At 42.8% G+C, this 21,455-nt stretch overlaps 1 protein-coding gene across 3 annotated transcripts in view; it reads left to right on the top strand.

The window, feature by feature from the left end:
* Window positions 1–5,326: 5,326 nt before the first annotated feature.
* EPB41L4B (erythrocyte membrane protein band 4.1 like 4B) overlaps window positions 5,327–21,455 on the top strand; it is a 910,607-nt gene continuing 894,478 nt past the window's right edge. Inside the window, exon 1 of one of the 3 annotated variants that reach the window (XM_073630789.1) lies at window positions 5,327–5,951. In XM_073630789.1, coding sequence (XP_073486890.1) covers window positions 5,658–5,951 — 294 coding nt within the window. In that variant the 5' untranslated portion in view covers window positions 5,327–5,657. The remainder of the gene's footprint in view (window positions 5,952–21,455) is intronic. The other 2 variants (XM_073630788.1, XM_073630790.1) reach the window with 2 other exon arrangements.

The raw sequence follows: 21,455 nt of genomic DNA, 5'->3' as shown, positions 1-21,455 counted from the left end.
TGATCAAATACCATCAAAAGAAAGCTCTATTTGTGGGAAGAAAAGGACGCAAATTTTGTTTGGGTACAGCATTGCATGACCGTGCAATTAGCAGTTAAAGCGACGCAGTGCCAAATTGGAAAAAGTCCTCTGGTCCTTAGGCAGCATAATGGTCCGGGGCTGAAGTGGTTAACAGTGAGAGACAGACTAACAACAAAAAATCCAGAAAAACGCATTTAAAAAAGTTAAAAATTGATTTGCATTTTAATGAGTGAAAAAAGTATTTGACCCCTTCGCAAAACATAACTTAGTACTTAGTGGGAAAACCCTTTTTGGCAATCAAAGGTCAGATGTGTCTTGTAGTTGGCCACCAGGTTTGTACACATCTCAGGAGGGATTTTGTCCTCTTTGCAGATCCTCTCCAACTCATTAAGGTTTGAGGCTGATGTTTGGGAACTCGAACCTTCAGTTCTCTCCACATTTTCTTTGGAATAAGGTCTGGAGACTGGCTAGGCCACTACAAAACCTTAATGTGCTTCTTATTGAGCCACTCCTTTGTTGTTTTGGGTCATTGTCATGCTAAATACCCATCCACAACCAATTTTCAATGCCCTAGCTGAGGGTAGGAGATTCTCATCCAAGATTTGACGGTACATATCCCCATCCATCATCCCTTTGATGCGGTGATGTTGTCCTGTTCCTTTAGCAGATAAACACCCCCAAAGCATAATGTTTCCACCTCCATATTCGACGGTGAGGATGGTGTTCTTGGGGTCATATGCAGCATTCCTCCTCTAAACATGGCGAGTTGAGTTGATTCCAAAGAGTTCGATTTTGGTCTCATCTGACCACAACACTTTCACCTTTTCTCCACTGAAACATTCAGATGTTCATTAGCAAACTTCAGACTGGCCTGGCATTGTGCTTTCTTGACAAGGGGGACCTTGCGGGTGCTGCAGGATTTCAATCCTTCACAGCGTAGTGTTAACATTCGTTTTCTTGGTGACTAAGGTCCCAGCTGCCTTAAGATCATTTGACAAAATTCTCCCGTGTAGTTCTGGGCTGATTCCTCACCATTCTCATGATCATTGAAACTCCACGAGGCGAGATCTTGCATGAAGCCCCAGACCGAGGGAGATTGACAATTATCTTGTGTTTCTTCCATTTGCAAATAATTGCACCAACTGTTGTCACCCTCTCACAAAGCTGCTCGGCGATGGTCTTGTAGCCCATTCCAGCCTCGTGTAGGTCTACAAGCTTGTCCCTGACATCCTTGGACAGCTCTTTGGTCTTGGCCATGGTAGAGAGATTGGAATATGATTGATTGATTGCTTCTGTGTACAGATATCTTTTATAGAGGTAACAAGCTGAGATTAGAAGCACTCCCTTTAAGAGAGTGCTGCTAATCTCAGCTCATTACCTGTATAGAAGACACCTGGGAGCCAGAAAACTTGCTGATTGATCAGGGATCAAATACTTATTTCACTCATTAAAATGCAAATCAATTTATTATTGTTCTGAAATGCATTTTTCTGGATATTTTTGTTGTTATTCTGTCTCTCACTATTAAAATAAACCTACCATTAAAATTATAGACTGATCATTTCTTTGTCAGTGGGCAAACATACAAAATCAGCAGGAGGTCAAAAACTTTTTTCCCTCACTGTATGTGTATGTTGTTAGATGACTTTTGTAAAAATCCATGCCCTTGTTATATAAAGTTTGTTGCAAAGAATTGATGTGATGTGCTTCCCAGGGTGAAACACACTGCAATATTCTGGGGCAAATGTGTGATGTACTTCCCAGGGCATATGGCATGTGTAATATTATGGAAGACATTGTATGTACTTCACAGATATCTTTGACAAAAGTCATTTGAACCTTTGTTGAAAATAATGGTGCTCACAGACAGTGTTAATTTTGTCGGCAAAAATATTTTTGTCAACTAAATTAACACTTTTTTGTCAACTACATTACCACTAAACCTAAAACAATTCAAATGACGAAAATACGACTAAAACTAAAATGGCATTTTAGTCAAAAGACTATGACTAAAACTAAATCGAGATTTGATGTCAAAGTCACCTGTGTGCCAAGTTCATAATTGGGCAGCGGCAGCTTCTGAAAAGCTATCAGTGGCGGATTGCTTTTAAGAAGATAAATAAGCAGCCACTATAATATTAGGCATTCAGAAGGATGCCTGTTTTTTCTTTAGCTTTTTTTTAAATTGGTGATTTTTAGTGGGCTAACACACTTTACTCGAGAGCATAGCATTTGGCTTGCAGTTGTGGTGTGGCCCCATTAATTTGAATGGGTGCATATGGCAGACTGTGACACCTGTCAACTTGACACAGCGCAAAACATTGCTGCCGTGGTATGTGTACAGCCCTCTACAGCTGTATGGTAATTTTTAGGGATGTGCAAACCACCACACAAACAGATCCTTAGACCCCTTTCACACTGGGGCAGTTTGCAGGCGTTATTGCGCTAAAAATAGCGCCTGCAAACCGCCCCTAAACAGCCTCCGCTGTTTGTTCAGTGTGAAAACCCAAGGGCTTTCACACTGAAGCGGTGTGCTGGCAGGACGGTAAAAAAAGTCCTGCGAGCCGCATCTTTGGAGCGGTGAAGGTGAAAATTCACCGCTCCTGCCCACTGAAATCAATGGGACAGCGCGCCTATACCGCGGCTATAGCCGCGCTGTACGAGTGGTTTTAATCCTTTTTCGGCCACCAGCAGGGGGTTAAAACCGCACTGCTAGCGGCCGAATACCGTGGTAAAACAGCGCTAAAAATAGCGCTGTTTTACTGCCGACGCCCCCTACCGCCCCAGTGTGAAAGGGGCCTTAAAGTGGTTCTAAAGGCAGAAAGTTTTTTTATCTTAATGCATTATATGCATTAAAGTGATAGTAAAGTCTCAGTTTTTTTAGTTTAAAAATAACAAATATGTTATACTTACCTGCCCTGTGCCATGAATTTGCATAGATCAGCCCGATCCTCCTCTTCTCGGGTCCCTCGCCCTTATCTCCTGTTGAGTGTCCCACAGCAAGTAGCTTGCTATGGGGGAACCCGCGCCGCTGCTCTGTGTATCCATTCAGACCTGGAGCCGCTGTTCAGCCCCGCCCCCTCTCTCTCCTCATTGGCTCACTGACAGCAGTGGGATCCAATGGCGCCACGCTGCTGTCTCAGCCAATGAGGAGGGAGAGTCCCGGCCAGCCGAGACTGTCCTGCAACATCTCTGGATTACGATGGACTCGGGTAAGTATTAGGTGGGCTGGGGGGCTGCTGCACACAGAATGTTTTTTAACTTAAATGCATAGAATGTATTAAAGTGGTGTTCCACCTGTTTTTTTAGTTCATTAAAAGTCAGAAGCTACTGACTTTTAATAAACCGACACTTACCTGCCCCATGGTCCAGCGATGTGGCTGCCCGGAGGCTAGCTTTTCTACCCTTCCTCTCCTCGGCGCCGTCATGGTAACTGTGGGCACTCGGCCGTGACAGATTACGGCTTCACGGCCGGGCACTCACTGCACATGCGCGAGTCGCGCTGCGCTCTCCTTTTGGCCAGCTGATCTTCAGGGACCTGAGTTGTGTCCCAGAAGATTGCTGGCATGGAGGGGCCGCCTAGGGCGAGAGGAGGAGTCGCCTAGGCGGCCGAAGATAGGGAGCAGGAAGAGGGACAGGAAGTCCCACAAAAAAAAAGGGTACACAACCCCCCTCCCAAAAATAAAAAGCCAAATGTTGCATGTCAGGGGGCGAGATAAAAAAACCTTCTGACTTTACAACCACTTTAAGATAAAAAAAACCTTTCCGTGTGAAGCCACACATATGCGATCTGATTCCAGGGGGGGGGGGGGGGGGGGGAAGGTCCCTGCACCTTTTTTGTGTGAATCCAATGCGAGTTCAGCCATACAACTGTATGGCTGAACTTGCATTGCACAGACATCGAATGCAATCGGCACCGCAGTGCAGGTGCAAATCACATATGATGTCTGTGTTCGCTATAATGGGAGTTTCCCCACATCTTATTCTCTCTATGGAGCCGGTTCACACATCTCTGCAGTGTCTCCGGTGGGAATTGCACAGGAGCCCTGTGAGTCTTTTGGTCCATTTCAGGTCCAAATTCAGTCGAAAATTACGGCTGAAATCAGACCTGAAATGGTGAATGGAGGTGCACCAGACCCCTGCTGTGAGTCGCTCTGTGCTCTAATGTGAACCCAGTCTCATACTCACCTCTCTGCTGCAGCATGGTTCTCATGTTACAGCTGTCCCCACTGGCTCTAAGCCTAATTAGTGGTCACACCAAATATTGATTTGATTTGGATTTCTCTTCTGTTCATTTACTTTCCATTTTGTTGATAAAAATGAACTATTAAAACAGTGGCGACCCATCCATTAGGGGCGCCCAGGCGCCACCCCCTCTCTCCAGTATGAATCTATCCATGGCCGCCGCATTCACCCCCAATTCAGGCGTGTGGCCCCTTTCAGGACACCGGGCGCCTGAATTACAGTGGCTGGGTGTTTTTTTGAAGCACCTGATTAGAGCCATAGTCTCTAATAGGCTTCAAAATAGGGTGGGCTCAGAGCGCAGAGCATTGCGCCATGACCCCACCCAGGTGTTACAACAGCGAATGAATATTCGCTGTTGTAACACTGATCCTCAATCCAGCCAATCAGAAGCAGGTCTGAGACCTGCTATCCATATGGCCGAAAAGAGAAGAGTCCCAATTGGCTGCCGAGGAGGAGGGAGGAAATGGAAGCCGCTGATGCCCGTGAAGAGCAGGGGAAAGGAGAGAAGCTGCAGAGGAAGTGCTGTACAGATGGGGTAAGTGCCCCCGACCCGCCAACTGACCGACTGACCCCCGGGGGGGATTTTTACTGTCCCCCCCATAAAAATGACCACCGGCCGCCACTGTAATAAAACATATTTTTGAATGAATTCTCACTTTACAGCATTTCATCACAGCAGCTGCCTGAAACTTTTGCACAGTACAGCCTCCACCTACTGTATACAAGGACAGGTTTGGTTTTCTGTACAGACTCCCCTCACCTGCACAGGCAGTTTCTTTTAGTAAAGGTGAACTATACCTTTAAGCCAAACAAGCAGGATATACAAAGGCGGTCATGTGGGGAGTGCCGTTTGATAACATCTTCTAGCAGACCTGCCATTGTCTGTGACTGACAGAGACTTCTCCAGGCACTGTGGGCTCGGCGGGGACCACGTGACCCCCTACCTTTCCCTGGAGCAGGAAGTGGAGGGGAAGGGGTTAAAACACCTGCTGCAGCCTCGTCACTAGAGAGACTGGGAGAGGAGCCAAACTAGTGTGGAGGGAGGAGGAGGAGGAGGAGGAGACACGGTACAAGGAGAGAGAAGAAGAAGGAGGAGGAGAGCTGAGGGAGGGGTAAACCAAACAAACCCGGCTCTGTGTCATTCCACTTCAGCTGGGAACCCGAAGTGAAAGGAAGACGGGGCGGCCATTTCCCGGGGGGCTCCCTCCTCAGGTGTCCTGTTAGGGAGGAGGAGGAGGAGAGGGGTGTGTGGCCGGGACTAGGAGAAGAGGAAAGTTTCCTGGAAGGACACACCTGTGTCGGGACCTCGTCCATGGTGCTGTGAGAGGTGCCCTCCGCTTTTATCACCCAGGAAGAGGAGGTTGTGGGCGGAGGGAGGGAGTGAGGGGACGATGATGCTGCGGTTCCTGCGGAGGACCTTTGGCCGGCGGTCGATGCAGCGGCACGCTGGGAGAGGAGGGATTCGTGCTGGCCGGGATGAGAGGGATGGTGGAGCCGTGGGGATGAGGGCAGCAGGTCCGGTCACTTCTCCTCCTGGGGGGTTCTACCCGCACCCCAACTATCACTCCCCCCCGGTACTCAGCGGAGGAGCCACCGTCCACATCCCAGCCGCCGGGGACAGCAAGTCGGTGCTGACCTGTAAAGTACAGCTACTGGACGGGACCGATGTCAGTGTGGACCTACCGGTAAGACCATCAGCTACCTCAACTGGGCATTTCTTCTGTACTGGACTGGATGTCACATGGGGGGTAGGGAGCTCAGGAGCATGGCAAGTGCTGGCAGCAATGGATGGACAAAGCCTGGCACAGAGGTGGTGACAGGACACTACGGGGTCATCTTATAGATTGCAGCGATGACAGGACACTGCGGGGTCATCTTATAGATTGCAGCGATGACAGGACACTGCGGGGTCATCCTATAGATTGCAGCGATGACAGGACACTGCGGGGTCATCCTATAGATTGCAGCGATGACAGGACACTGCGGGGTCATCCTATAGCTTGCAGCGATGACAGGACACTGCGGGGTCATCCTATAGATTGCAGCGATGGCTGGATACTACAGAGTGATTATATAAAATTCAGACTATTGGACTATTCTATTGACCCTGCAGTGTCCTGTCATTACTGTAATCTATAGTAGGACTCGGCAGTGTCCTGCTACCGTTGCAATTTATAGATTGCAAAGGTGACTGGACACTGGGGCCATTCTATAAAAGGCAAAAATTAGAGCTGCTGCAGGGTCATCCTATAGATTACAATGATGACAGAACGGGGGGGGGGCATCCATTACATTGTAGTGATGGCAGGACATGGTGGGTCCCCCTTTAGATGACAGGACACTGTGGGGGGCCTCTTTTAGATTACAGCAATGACAGGACACTACGGGGTCCTCCTATAAATTACAGCAATGACAGGACACTGCGGGGTCATCTTATAGATCACAGAAATGATAGGACACTGTGGGGTCATCCTATAGATTACAGAAATGACAGGACACTGCGGGGTCATCCTATAGCTTGCAGCGATGACAGGACACTGCGGGGTCATCCTATAGCTTGCAGCGATGACAGGACACTGCGGGGTCATCCTATAGCTTGCAGCGATGACAGGACACTGCGGGGTCATCCTATAGCTTGCAGCGATGACAGGACACTGCGGGGTCATCCTATAGCTTGCAGCGATGACAGGACACTGCGGGGTCATCCTATAGCTTGCAGCGATGACAGGACACTGCGGGGTCATCCTATAGATTGCAGCGATGACAGGACACTGCGGGGTCATCCTATAGATTGCATCGAAACTGCTGTTGAGGTGTGATAAAGAATTGTCCTTTTCCAGTTTCTGCAGAAGTACAGTTGTGTTTATCATTCCTCATTGTTCTGGATTCTACTGTTAGCTACAAGGTTTATGGAATAGTTGGCTATTTGTTTATCCTTTTAAAATAATTTATTTGACAATAGTGCAGACACCTGGCACTCTAGGGCAGCTGTAATCTGTGGCTGGTTTATAACTGGGATAAAAGCTGCATGCATTGTGGATTGGTGCGTATGTTGTAGAATAATGCAGTATAATAGTGACTGTTTTTATTAAAACGTTCTGCTTTTCTAATTCATAATGTTCAGTAGCTTCTTGATAAGCTAAAATCTAAGTTTTTCCCTGCAATGCATCATTCAGTAGGTAAATATCATTGACAATCAGTTCAGCAACAGGTGGAATGCTGGAAACTGCCAAAACAGAACACAATACTCTTCTTTTGTGGATGAAATGCTGGTTTTGAAATGGATTTGTGTTTTTGCTGAATGATTTTCGATATTTGCTTATTTCTAATGGGTTGTGTCAAACACAGGAAAAAAGGACCCCTTAACATGTTTGGAACACAGGTCAGCAAAATCCTGTTGGCTTTAGAGACAGCATTTGACCTGTTTTGCGTTGTGTGGTTTTTGGACGCAGCTTGTCCCATTTGAGATATGTTTACACTGCAGGTAAAGCAGCGTTTCTTGTTTGCCATTCTAACACATGGCATTTGCTTTTAAATAGAAAATGCAGTGTTTGAAAAAAATTGCATGTCACCATAACCCCTCTACAGTGTGGTGGCTTGAGCTCATGCTTGCATGTTCCCAATTTTTAGTTATGTTAAGCAATCTCAGGGTTGCATGGACACTTTCTGCCCTAAACACTATCAGGTGTAAATTCTTGACTTGAGTTTTACAGAGATATATACTGTGTCTCTAGAACATAGGTACAGTTGCTCATTGACCCTTATCTCAACGCAGAACGCACTTTGGACATCAGTTGCAGGTAACAGGTGCTTCTGGCGGGCAGAGAAGTGTCAGCATTGGCTATTTGTCAGTAATCAGAAAAATCTTTCTGCCAAGGGGAAACATCAGATGCTGTTTTAGAGCCCCAAAGTGGTGTTGACTTGCTAGAAAACAATGGATGTTCACTTTAAAAAGTGATGGCTGCATTTAACTGCAATGCCCAATCATTGGTGAGGGAAATAAAATTAAATAAATTAATAAAAAACAAAACAAAACAAAAGTGTGTATGTAATGTGTGGCATATAATTAGTTAAAAAAGAAATGAACAAAGCTTGATTGTAATCCCCTCTATTTCTCCAGATTCTCTAGGGGGTTGTGGACGCAGCAAGAGGAACAATGTGAGCAATCTGAGCCTCCCATGTTTTAATTTTTTGTTTATTTTATTATATTTTTCAGTGAGAGAGGGGGGTGCTGGGTGTAACTCTTCCATAGGAATACCTATTAATTGAGCTTTAGTCTGGGGTAGAGCTATTTAGTTCCTAACCATGGTGCAGAAGATTTGAATGGGGCTGAGTATCCAGCAAGGTGTTTTTTTTTTTTTTTTTTTTGTTTTTTTTTTTTTTGCATTGTTGTAGTAATGCAACTCCACTGATAATGATGAATGATGGAGAACTATTGCATTGAATTAACTTGCTGGCTCTGGTGGTTGTCTTCCCGATAGTCATTGGTGTATCTATTTTGCAGCTTTTACTCTCTATTGCAGGATGTATCTGCACATTCAGTTGGATAATTCCGATCGCTGGAATCTTTGACTGATATAGAGGCCAGCATGCTATTGATTGTTTGCTATCAACCATGCTCAGCAGAGTTTTTGGATGTCCTTTAGCTTATTTGGTTAAGAAATGTATATTTGTATTTGGGAAAGTCTTAGTGTCTCATCTTCAGAGTTCTTGCATTGTTTAATCTTTCTTTATACAGATACCCTGTTGGGCAAGATAGTCTTGTAGGTTAACATTTTCGTTTCAACATTTGCTGGTTGATTCCCAAATAACTTTGGATAGGTACATACATATTGACTTTTGCAGTGTTCCACTGCTTTGGAGACCAGATTTGTATGTGCTTTGCTTTTATAGCAACGGTTACCATTCAGACTGCATGTATAGGCAAACTGTGATAGCATGCAAACAAGGTTGTTGATGTTAGGTACTACTTCAAAGAGAAAGGGATATGTGATGTATTAGGGACTCTTAACACTCTTCTGTATCTGTCTCTTGGCATCTTCTAATGCATGTATTAAAAAACACTTGCAGTGCACTGGCAAATAAATGAGGCAGGTGCAATTGTTGCCTGTTGATGGAATATTGAAAGTCAGCAAACGCATGTAGACTGGTTCGACTTCAGCATATTCAAATGAATGGGCTGCAAATGCGCTGCACTTGAATTGCACAGGAACGTGAGCATGCTCCTGTTCGATTCCTAGTGTGAACCAACCCTAAAAGTCAGTTCACAAAAAAAAGTAAACAAAAACATTTGTTAAATAAGGGGTGGTCTGTGAACACTATCGCCGGGGTCAATGACGTCTCAAGGGGGCGAGGACACAAAGTGACATAATTGACCGCACAGGGTCAATGACCTCACAAGGGCGGGGCCACACTGTGATTTAGTGGCATCACTGTCGTCACTGTTTGGCCCTGCCCTTTGTAAAGTAATTGACCCCCATCTTCATGGTTCACTTATGCAGCAAAGGGAAGCAGCATGTTGGTAGGTGTAAGCCAAGTGGCAGGTTATCTTTATAATTTTTTTTTTTGTGCGGACAGTGTTTATCATGATTGACTATATAGATCTACATCGGGGGACATTTTAAATTCAATTTATTTTTAAATAAAGGGCTTGTCAAAAATTTTCTTCTTCAGTTTACTTCCTGGGGTCCTTCTTCTGGTATCCACATTACTACCTGCATAATGTAAAGGCATCCCATCCAGTGTATGGGTCCTCTCTTATAGGCTCTAGAGCAGGGATCTTCAAACTACGGCCCTCCAGCTGTTGTGGAACTACACATCTCATGAGGCATTGTAAAACTCTGACATTTACAGACATGAATAGGCATGATGGGAATTGTAGTTCCTGAAAAATTGGAGGGCCATAAAGACCCCTGCTCTAGAGCCAGGAGAAATCCCTTGGGGGTGGGGGCTGGGCTGCATTGAGGGGATGAAGAAGATAACGAGTTTGGTAAACGTCCAGTCCCTAGGGCAAGAAACTACTTTGGCTCAGGAAACTGTGACTTTGATCAATTACACTGCAGAATGGCTTAGGAAGATATGTTTGAAATCAAGACTAAGGCCTAACGTACACGGGACGCTCAGGCAACCTCTTCGGAGCGATAGTTTTTTTGATGGCTTGAAACCAGCGTTTAAAAATGCCCATTTAGTCGCATTTAGCCGTTTTCGCATCTAGGAGCGTTTATTTAAGATAACATCATAAGACCCTCGCACAAAAACAGTATTATGTAACCGCTTGCTGACCGGCTCACGCTGATATACCTCGGCAGAAGGGCAGGTATAGTCATGTTAACGTACCTGTACGTTGCCCTCTAAGAAGCGGTTTGGGGGTGCGCGCCCGTCGCGAGCTCTGAGTGTGATCGCTGGTCCCACGGACTCTATATCCGCGAGGATACCCGCGATCGTCTCACGAAGAGGAACAACGGGGAAATGCTGATGTAAACAAGCATTTCCCCGTTCTGCCTAGTGACATAGATCACAGCTCCCCCCCCCACACACACACACACACACACACACACACACACTTAGAATTATTCCCTAGGACACGCTTAACCCCTTCACTGCCCCCCTAGTGGTTAACCCCTTCACTGCCAGTCACATTTACACAGTAATCAAAGCATTTTTATAGCGCTGATCGCTGTATAAATGACAATGGTCCCAAAATGGTGGCAGAAGTGTCCGATCTGTCCGGCATAATGTTACAGTCACGATAAAAATCACTGATCGCTGCCGTTACTAGTAAAAAAAAAAAAAAAAAAAAAAAACTAATAAAAATGCCATAAAACTTTCCCCTATTTTGTAGACGCTATAACTTTTGCGCAAACCAATTAAACGCTTATTGCGTTTTTTTTTTTCTTTTTTTTTATTATTATTAATTTTTTTTTTTTTTTTCCAAAAATATGTAGACAAATGTGTATCGGTCTTCACCTGAGGAAAAAAAACGTTTTTCGTTTATATATTTTTTGGGGATATTTATTATAGTAAAAAATAATGCGTTTTTTTTTTTTTTTTCAAAAATTGTCGCTATTTTTTTGTTTATAGCGCAAAAGATAAAAACCGCAGAGGTGATAAAATGCCACCAAAAGAAAACTCTGTGGGGAAAAAAAAAGGACGTCAATTTTGTATGGAAGCCACGTCGCACGACCGTGCAATTGTCAGTTGAAGCAACGCAGTGCCGAATCGCAAAAAGTGCTCTGGTCTTTGGCCAGCCAAATGGTCTGGGGCTTAAGTGGTTAACTATTTCAGCCATTCTGTGAGACCAGAGTGAGTAGCAGCAGCTGAGAGAGCAGCAGTGTACTTGTATCTACCTCAATTTCGGTGCTTTTACTATGGATCCCCTAATGAGCATATGTGAGGAAATTAAAAAAGCCAAGTATTAAATTTCATGCAACTATGTTTGATCAAGTTGGGGGTCAAGCTCAATGGTGGGGTCAGTGATTAGATGGACTCCAAAAACTAGTAAAAAAAACGAAATAGTTGAATTAAGCTGCTCCCCTGTTTTGGACAAAGTGGTCAAATACAAGTGATAGTGGATAGGGGGTGCTAGTAAAATAGCTGGTGGTGATATCAATATTGTGGTAGACTAATTTTGCAATTGCCATAAATAGAAAGCTAGGTGATTTACAGAGCTGCCTAAATAAATTACTTTAAAAACCTGTGTACTGCGTTTTTTATTTTTGACACTTTTTTTTTTTTTTTTTGTGTGTGAATGAGTAGGGGTACAATGTACCCCATACTGATTCACATAGGGTTGGGGGGCTGGGGGCGTGAGGGTTTCCCTTAAAATCCAAGAGTCCAAAAGACCGAAAAGCCTGATATGGTCTTGGAGGGGAAACCCATGCCTTTTTTTTTTTTTTTTTTTTTTCCCATTTGGCGTGGGGTTCCCCTTTAAGATCATCAGAACACAAATCGCATGCCAAAGTTGGATCAATTAAGATGGCGATGCGACTTCAGGGATATTCAATGGGCTGAAGTCGGACAAAAGTAGTGCAGGGCGCATTTTCAAAGTCGGACCAGTTAAGACGGCTGTCATAGGGTAACATTGATTTTCACACGTCATGCGACATGAGCTCCCAATGTCAGAGTGTTTGTCGTACCAGTGTGAAACTGGCCTAAGTCCCCATTTACTGCTCGTTTCCCTATGTCTTACTATGCAGAATCCCATTCTTTCTATTTGTCCCTATTCACACTTGTATGCTCAGTTGTTCTATGCTCCAAAAAGTGCATGAGCTGCTTTTTTTTTTTTTTTTTTTTTTTTTTTGAGCGAGTGCTTGTTTGAGTGTGCAGCAGCTCCTGCTTGAATTCACGCCTAAGTAGAGCCTAAAACCTCGTACACACAATCAGATTTTCGGACAACCGTTCATCCGTTTTTTGTTGCATGCTAGTGTCATGTCGAAAGTGAAGAGGTTACTCGTCATACAAAAATTCTCATATGACAGAATACGACTTCAGAAGTGATGTAATGTATTGATTCGTTTTTTTGTATGTATTCTTATGTTTCTGAGCATGCACTGCAAATCGGCCGTTGAGTTCATGCATAACAAATTTTATAGTCTGCACATCCAGCTTGTGTAGGACTCAGAATTTGAATCTGCTGTCGAAAACACCATACTAATGATCCAAAAAATCGGCAGATCGTTCGGACGAAATTTTACTTCTGATTTTCGTATTGTGTGTATGGGCCTTTAGAAGAGCCTATTCCTGCTAATTTTGAAGGGTTTTTCCAGGTGTTTTTACCCGTGTAGCAAGGAGTTCTTTGGGTGTAAAAACACACCTGAAAACGCTCATAGCACATGTTTACAGGTTTTCCCATTGAAATCTATAGAGGCGAAAATGCCTGAACAAGCTCATATACTTTTTCTGGCATAGAGAGTTACAGTATGTGAACAGACAATTATAAATAATTGGATTCTGCTTTGTCAGGCATAGGATACCAAGCAGAAAAATGCTCAGGCTACACTCACTGGAACAGAGTTTTTCAAGAGTTTTACCAGCTCCTTTTTTTTAATTTTATTTATTTTTTGTGCATTTTGTCAAACCTATGCAAGCGTGTGGTTTTTTTTGTTTTGTTTTGTTTTGTATTTTTGTTTTTTTTAAGTGCTTTCATGTATTTAACATGTGTTTTTGTAAGCTTCAGGCAATTTTCTCTTGCACTATGAAAATTTTGATTCCTCTGTGACATCAGCTGTTATCTTCCTTGTATCTCCTACTTTTTCTGAGGTGTTTCTGTTGTGGCGTCTTGTTCTGTTGTTGGAACTTAGCATGTTGTACTGCAATCCCCCAAAAAATATGCACGCAAGTATATCTTCAAAAAACTATTTTTTTTTTTTTTTTTTTATTCTATAAATATGGTTTTGCAGGAACAAAGGCCTTTTTTTTAACATATAAAACAATATGTTTGCTAACATCTGGAAAATGAAGTGGCAAAATTACGACCTAGGACAGGATGTACACAATGGGGAGGTGTTCTATAGTTCTCAAAAATAGCCAAGAACTGACCACAGGTACAGGAAGTGATCAGCTTACAGGCTGTAGCACATAGGCTGGCTGAGCATTGGCAACCAAAGTGCAGTATACACTGTGTGTGTGTATGTATATGTGTGTGTGTGTGTGTGTGTGTGTGTGTGTGTGTGTTATTTATTTATATATATATATATATATATATATATATATATATATATATATATATATATATATATATATATATATATATATATATATATATATATATATATATATATATATATATATATATATATATATATATATATATATATATATATTACACCCCTACCCCTCACATTTTTGTTAACACATATTTTATTAAAACTTTTCATGTGACAACACTGAAGAAATTACACTTTTTTACAATGTGAGTGTATAACAGTGTAAATTTGCTGTCCCCTCAAAAGAACTCAACACACAGCCATTAATGTCTAAACTGCTGGCAGCAAAAGTGAGTACACCCCTAAGTGAACTCAAATTGGGCCCAATTAGCCATTTTCTCTCCCCAGTGTCATGTGACTCATCATACTGCATACACACTATCGCACATTCTGACAACAAAATCCATGTTTTTTTTCCGACGGACGTTGGCTCAAACTTGTCTTGCATGCACACAGTCATACAAATCTTTTCGGAAATTCCGAACGTCAAGAACGCGCTGACGTACAACATGTACGACGGCACTAGAAAAGGGAAGTTCAATACCAAGTGTGCCACCCTTTGGGCTCCTTCTGCTAATCTTGTGTTAGTAGAAGTTTGGTGAGAGACGATTCGCGCTTTTCAGCCTCGTGCTTTTCCGATTTGTTACTGCTCTTCAGTTTGTGCTTGTGGGTTCATATCTGGTTTTCAGTGCTTGCCCCCCCCCCCCAAAGCGCACGCGAGGTCCGTAAATTTAAAATTTGGAGTACTTTGCGGGTAGGGGGGGCATTGATATGCCAGAAAATGTTTAATAAACATTTAAAAAATGTTTTTTTATTTAAACTGAAAAAATAATTCCTTTGATTTACTGCTTGTTTATTTTAGCTGTAGGGCTGAAACAACTAATCGATTAATCGATTATGAAATTAATCGATTACTATTTTCATAATCGATTAATCGGCCAGTACCTAATGGGGTTAAAAAAGCTAAAATTAGCCCTATATAGTACAAAAAGAGCAAATAATCTCTACTGTAAATAATACTTTCACTGTTGCACAGTAAAAAAACAAATTTTTTTTTTTTTTTTTTTTTAACTCCATTATGTTACTAAATGTCTTAGGCCTGGTTCCCACCTATGTGTGTTTTTTTTTTTTTTTTTTTTTGGTGCTTTTTGCATAAATGCACTACAGTTCATTTAACGTTCACATCTATGCTTTTTTCAGCTGCTGTGTATTTGGAAAGGGTCAAGGACCTTTTTCAATGCAAAACCGTGCTTTTTTGGTTCAATATACTTGATGGAGGAATGGAGAAGCTGCAGAAAAGCATGTAATATTACAGTTCTGTTTGAAAATCTGCAAAACAGTCTAGAACTTTTTGTTTTCTTTAAATAAAAAAAATTTGATCTGACTCCAGATTCAACCTCTAATAGTATATAGAGTATATCTCTTCTGTCTGTTATTCTCAGAGAGGATTAAAGATTTTACTCCCTAACCATAGTTGGTTATTTATATTTACCCCTGCGTATTAAAATATTTAGGAATAAATTGCCTTTTTTTAAACTTTACATATTAACTAAATTATACACCACACTTTTTCTTAAGGTTATTAACCGATTAATCGAAACAATAATCGGCAAACTAATCGATTATGAAAATAATCGTTAGTTGCAGCCCTATTTAGCTGTCTCCTAGGTTCTCCCATGGGTATTTTTTTTTTTTTTTTTGGACATTTTCTTCAATCGTGCAAACGTAATTTATTTGATACATGAGGTGACAATCTCTTCTTCAGTGAACTATTATGTTGGTCTGCTATACACACACCTTGTTTTTGTTGTTAATGTATGTAATGCATTACTGTTAAAAATATACATCATTTTCAGCACTATGACTGAATTTTGCAGAGTCACGAAAATGGCATGATTGTGGCAAATTATAAAGCACTGTGGGAGTTATTTACTAAAGGAAAATCCACTTTGCACTACAAGTGCACTGCAAAAGTGCACTTTAAACTGCACTTGTAGTGCAAAGTGGATTTGCCTTTAGTAAATAACCCCCATTTCAGTGTAAACACCAACTTAGTCCAAAAAATATTTAGCATTGAAAGAAGAAGACACATTGTTGAGTAGAAAACTTTTTACTCTGTGCACATTCACGTGTGCGTTTAGAAAATGGTTTTTGAACAAACCAACATATTTTAGTGTGACAGACCTAGCCGGGACAGAGGCTGTTGGAGAGGACTGAATGCAAGCCTCTTGCCTTTTGATTATGGGCCCTGGATTTTCAAGGGAACAATACTCTTTGTGAGGTGAATTAGAAATCCAGTCTGAACTGTACTAATCGGACTCAGTCGTATGTATATATTGTATGTTGTTTGATTCTGTTGGGGACTCCTTGCTGTGGTCATTTGGGATTTGTGTCCCCTGCTGATAAGACTGATTCATACTGTTGGGACACATCCTGTGAGGAGATGCTGGTGTCATCAACTCCAACTACCTGTGTTTATGTTAATTGAATGAGCTGATCACATTAGCCACCAGCACTGGCTAGGAGACGAACAGTCTAGGCTGAGGAGGGGGGAGATTGTTGTTTGTATTGTTAATTGTAATTAGCTCCTGCTATTGTGTTTATACTACTGTGTGAAGCTCGGTGCCCACAAGTCTGTCCTACAGGTCATGTCTGAGTCATCTGGTCTGGGTAAATGTAATAGTAAGGGTCCTTTCACACTGGGGCGGGGGCGTTGTCGGCGGTAAAGCGCAGCTACTGTAAGCGGCGCTTTACCATCGGTATGCGGCCACTAGCGGGGGGTTTTTACCCCCCCAGCTAGCGGCCGAGAAAGGGTTAAAACCACCGCAAAGCGCCTCTGCAGAGGCGCTTTTGCCGGCGGTATAGTCGCGCTGTCCCATTGATTTCAATGGGCAGGAGCGGTGAAGGAGCGGTATACACTCCGCTCCTTCACCGCTCCGAAGATGCTGCTGGCATGACTTTTTTTACTGTCCTGCCAGCGCATCGCTCCAGTGTGAAAGCAGCGGCACTTTCGGGTCGGTTTGCAGGCGCTATTATTAGCGCAATAGCGCCTGCAAACTGCCCCAGTGTGAAAGGACCCTAAATTAGCTCATGTTAATTAGGTTAGCTTTGAGTCCTCCTGGTGTATAAATTTGTGTGAGATCTCAAATAAAGAGTTAGTCCTGATGTACTCCAAGACTGGTGTTGTCTAGTTCTTGGGGGTTCCTATAGCCAGATCCATTGGACTCGTGTTCCAGAACTTAGGAAGCGGTATACTGACGGAAGCACTCAAGCGGAGTGTGGGACGCTCCGTGACATTTAGTAATAACATTTTTGTTTTTGACAGTACAAATAGCCTTTTTTGTGTTTTTAAAACAGGCATGTTTAAAACCATAAAACAATACACAACTCAGGAACTTACAAAGTTCAACTTTGTCAAAGTGAAGGCAATATCAGACATTAGTATGTCCAAACTGTGTTTTTATCTTGCCTTCATCAGATGGGGTGATGTCATCCCTGTGAATGCCAAATTTTGAAGATGCACACAAATTGAGAGTCAAAATGGGGATTTCCCCCCTGATCCCATGCCTAATGTCAACATCTGCTAGCTCCCATCTTGGGGGTCAGTGGACGTGTTTCGGGGGTGCAACCCCTTCCTTTCATCTACTTTATTTGCGAGGAAGGGGTTGCACCCCCAAAACGCGTACCTTGATATCCTGTGATGGCAGATAGCACATGTTGACACACTGTGTGCATCTTCAAAATTTGGCTTTCTAAAAAATATTTAAAATGAAAATACTAAAAATAAACTAAAAGAATTAATTAATTTTTTTTTTTTTTTTATTCTGCCTAAAACATCAATTATGTTTTTGAGTCTTCTTTTTTTTTTTTTTTTTTTTCCCCACATCATTTGTCTTCCTTGATCTGTTTGTAAATCATGATTGCATACCATGATCTCCCCGATGAGGACGTTTGCACTTGAACGTGAAATGCGAATCTTCTTCCACAACATCCATATTGCCTAAAATTAAAAAACACACCATGTATTATAAATATGCAGGCATACATCTATTACCTGAAGCTGTGGTCTCAGAAACTCACCTGTTGTGGTCACCTATTTTGCCCACTTCATAAACCTCTCCTTCCTCCACATCTTCTGGTTTTGGTTTGGGGATTTGCTTTTCTTTCGGAGGTGGGGGGTCCCTGGTGTCCTCAGATGTCCCGAGTCTCTTCTCCCCTATGTGAATAAAAAAAGGTATACTTAGCACACAGATATTTGAGGCCAGAAATAGTAAAATGAAACGTTGCTTGGAAGTGTCTTACAATTGTCTTTTTTTTGGCAGAGTTCCAAGCTAAAGACATTATTTTTGTTCCTTTTCTAAAGCTGGAATACTTTTTTTTTTTTTTTGTACAATTTTCACACATGGAGACACCCCTAGTATCCATTGGAGCACCTGTGTGGGACACCCTAAAAAGTTTGTTCTGGTGTCCCACACTAGTGCTCCTGCATCCAGATGTGTAAACAGCTGCTGAGTGTCCTCTCCTTACACTGAATCAAGTTTGCATTTTATTCTAGTACAAACCCATCTAGATAACAATGTCATAAACTTCTTTTAATACAAATAGGCCTGAACAAATGTAGTTAACCTGGATCTGCCAAAAACATTGTATTAGTGGGCGAACGAACAATGTTTACTACGAACAATTATTGTGCCCGCGAACCTGAAAGTTGCCATTTTAAACTGTACAACAGTAAAGAAAAACACATGGAGCAGCATGCAAGTAATAATAATAGGAACACACGACAACTACTTATTTTTTTGAAGAACTCTCTTGATCTTTCTGTACTGATCCTGTTCCCTCAACTTCAGGTCTGACCAGCGTTTCCTCAATTGATCCTTCGATCGTCGTATCCCAAAATTCCTGTGCAGACTTTTTTCACAACATTAGCGATGATCTTGGCCTTTCTGACATTTGGGTTTGGGTAAGGTCCATGCTTCCCATCAGTCGGCCCTCTTCAAGATGTCCACCATTCCTATAAAGGACATATTTGAGGCCTTAAATCTCCTCCGGGATCGGGACGTTCGTGGCTCCGGGCTTTCGTAGCTGCTGCTCTCCTCTGCATGCATTTGCTCTTTCTCCTCCATGTGCTCTCCCACTGCACCGAAAGACAAGGGGCGGGGAATAGACTAGAAAGAACGTCAGGGGCGGGCGGAGTTTCACGTATGCGCAGTGTATATAAAACGCAACATGCGTGCGTCGTATGTACGATTTGTGAGGGGAGGAAGGAGTATCGGAAGCGCCGATCGTTAGAATGAAGGTACAATTTTAACTTGGTGCATCAGTGGCCTATACTGCTTATAGATTGAGGCCTATATTGGGACAAGATTAGGAGAGTTTAGCCTTACATTAGGGTTTGTCTTGTGTTGTGTCTTGCAGAGAAAATTAATCTATTGAATGATCAGGACTTTATCCCCATATTCATACATACAGTGGGGACGGAAAGTATTCAGACTCCCTTAAATTTTTCTCTTTATTATATTGCAGCCATTTGCTAAAATCATTTAAATTCATTTTTTTTTTCTCATTAATGTACACACAGCACCCCATATAGACAGGAAAAACACAAAATTGTTGACATTTTTGCAGATTTATTAAAGAAAAACTGAAATCACATGGTTCTAAGTATTCAGACCCTTTGCTCAGTATTTAGTAGAAGCACCCTTTTGATCTAATACAGCCATGGGTCTTTTTGGGAAAGATGCAACAAGTTTTTCACACCTGGATTTGGGGATCCTCTGCCATTCCTCCTTGCACATCCTCTCCAGTTCTGTCAGGTTGGATGGTAAACGTTGATGGACAGCCATTATTTGGTCTCTCCAGAGATGCTCAATTGGGTTTAAGTCAGGGCTCTGGCTGGGCCATTCAAGAACAGTCACGGAGTTGTTGTGAAGCCACTGCTTCGTTATTTTAGCTGTGTGCTTAGGATCATTGTCTTTTTGGAAGGTAAACCTTCGGCCCAGTCTGAGGTCCTGAGCACTCCAGGATATCCCTGTACTTGGCCATATTCATCTTTCCCTCGATTGCAACCAGTCGTCCTGTCCCTGCAGCTAAAAAACACCCCCACAGCATGATGCTGCCACCACCATGCTTCACTGTTGGGACTGTATTGGACAGGTGATGAGCAGTGCCTGGTTTTCTCCACACATACCCCTTAGAATTAAGGCCAAAAAGTTCTATCTTGGTCTCATCAGACCAAAGAATCTTATTTCTCACCATCTTGGAGTCCTTCAGGTGTTTTTTTAGCAAACTCCATGCGAGCTTTCATGTGTCTTGCACTGAGGAGAGGCTTCCGTCGAGACACTCTGCCATAAAGCCCTGACTGGTGGAGGGCTGCAGTGATGGTTGACTTTCTACAACTTTCTCCCATCTCCTGACTGCATCTCTGGAGCTCAGCCACAGTGATCTTTGGGTTCTTCTTTACCTCTCTCACCAGGTCTCTTCTCCCCTGATAGCTCAGTTTGGCCGGACGGCCAGCTCTAGGAACGGTTCTGGTCGTCCCAAACGTCTTCCATTTAAGGATTATGGAGGCCACTGTGCTCTTAGGAATCTTAAGTGCAGCAGAAAATTTTTTGTAACCTTGGCCAGATCTGTGCCTTGCCACAATTCTGTCTCTGAGCTCTTCAGGCAGTTCCTTTTGACCTCATTATTATCATTTGCTCTGACATGCACTGTGAGCTGTAAGGTCATGTATAGAAAGGTGTGTGACTTTCCTAATCAAGTCCAATCAGTATAATCAAACACTGCTGGACTCAAATGAAGGTGTAGAACCATCTCAAGGATGATCAGAAGAAATGGACAGCACCTGAGTTAAATTTGAGTGTCACAGCAAAGGGTCTGAATACTTAGGACCATGTGATATTTCAGTTTTTTTTTTAATAAATCTGCAAAAATGTCAACAATTCTGTGTTTTTCTGTCAATATGGGGTGCTATGTGTACATTAATGAGGAAAAAAAATCAACTTAAATGATTTTAGCAAATGGCTGCAATATAACAAAGAGTGAAAAATTTAAGGGGGTCTGAATACTTTCCGTCCCCACTGCATGTACAGGGAGCTGCCCTGTCTGTGGCAGGTAAACCACCCCTTTTTATAACAATAAAACACAGAGGAAGGCAGCGCTGGATCATTTGCTGGAATTTGTGAAGCCGGTGATCCCCACGAAAGACATCCCCTATTTGAAGGCCCTAATTGGTGGCATGAGGAGCACTTATAATAGGGAGTGCAAGAAGGTCCAGGATTCCCAGAGATCAGGAGCTGCGGCAGATGACATTTATGTACCCAGGCTGTGGTACTATGACAGACTGCATTTTCTGGCAGGCCAGACTTAACCCAGGCCAGCAGTCTCCAGTCTTCCTATAAGGCTTCCTTCCACCTCAGCTGAGGTTTCCGACGTACAACCTGGGCCTTCCAGCCAAGAAGTGGGGGAGCCCAGCTTGAGCCAGGT

The sequence above is a fragment of the Aquarana catesbeiana genome, linkage group LG05, assembly GCF_042186555.1.
Source record: "Aquarana catesbeiana isolate 2022-GZ linkage group LG05, ASM4218655v1, whole genome shotgun sequence".
Taxonomy (NCBI): Eukaryota; Metazoa; Chordata; class Amphibia; order Anura; family Ranidae; genus Aquarana; species Aquarana catesbeiana.
The sequence above is the reverse complement of the archived record's forward strand: the minus strand, read 5'-3'. Positions and strand labels throughout refer to the sequence as shown.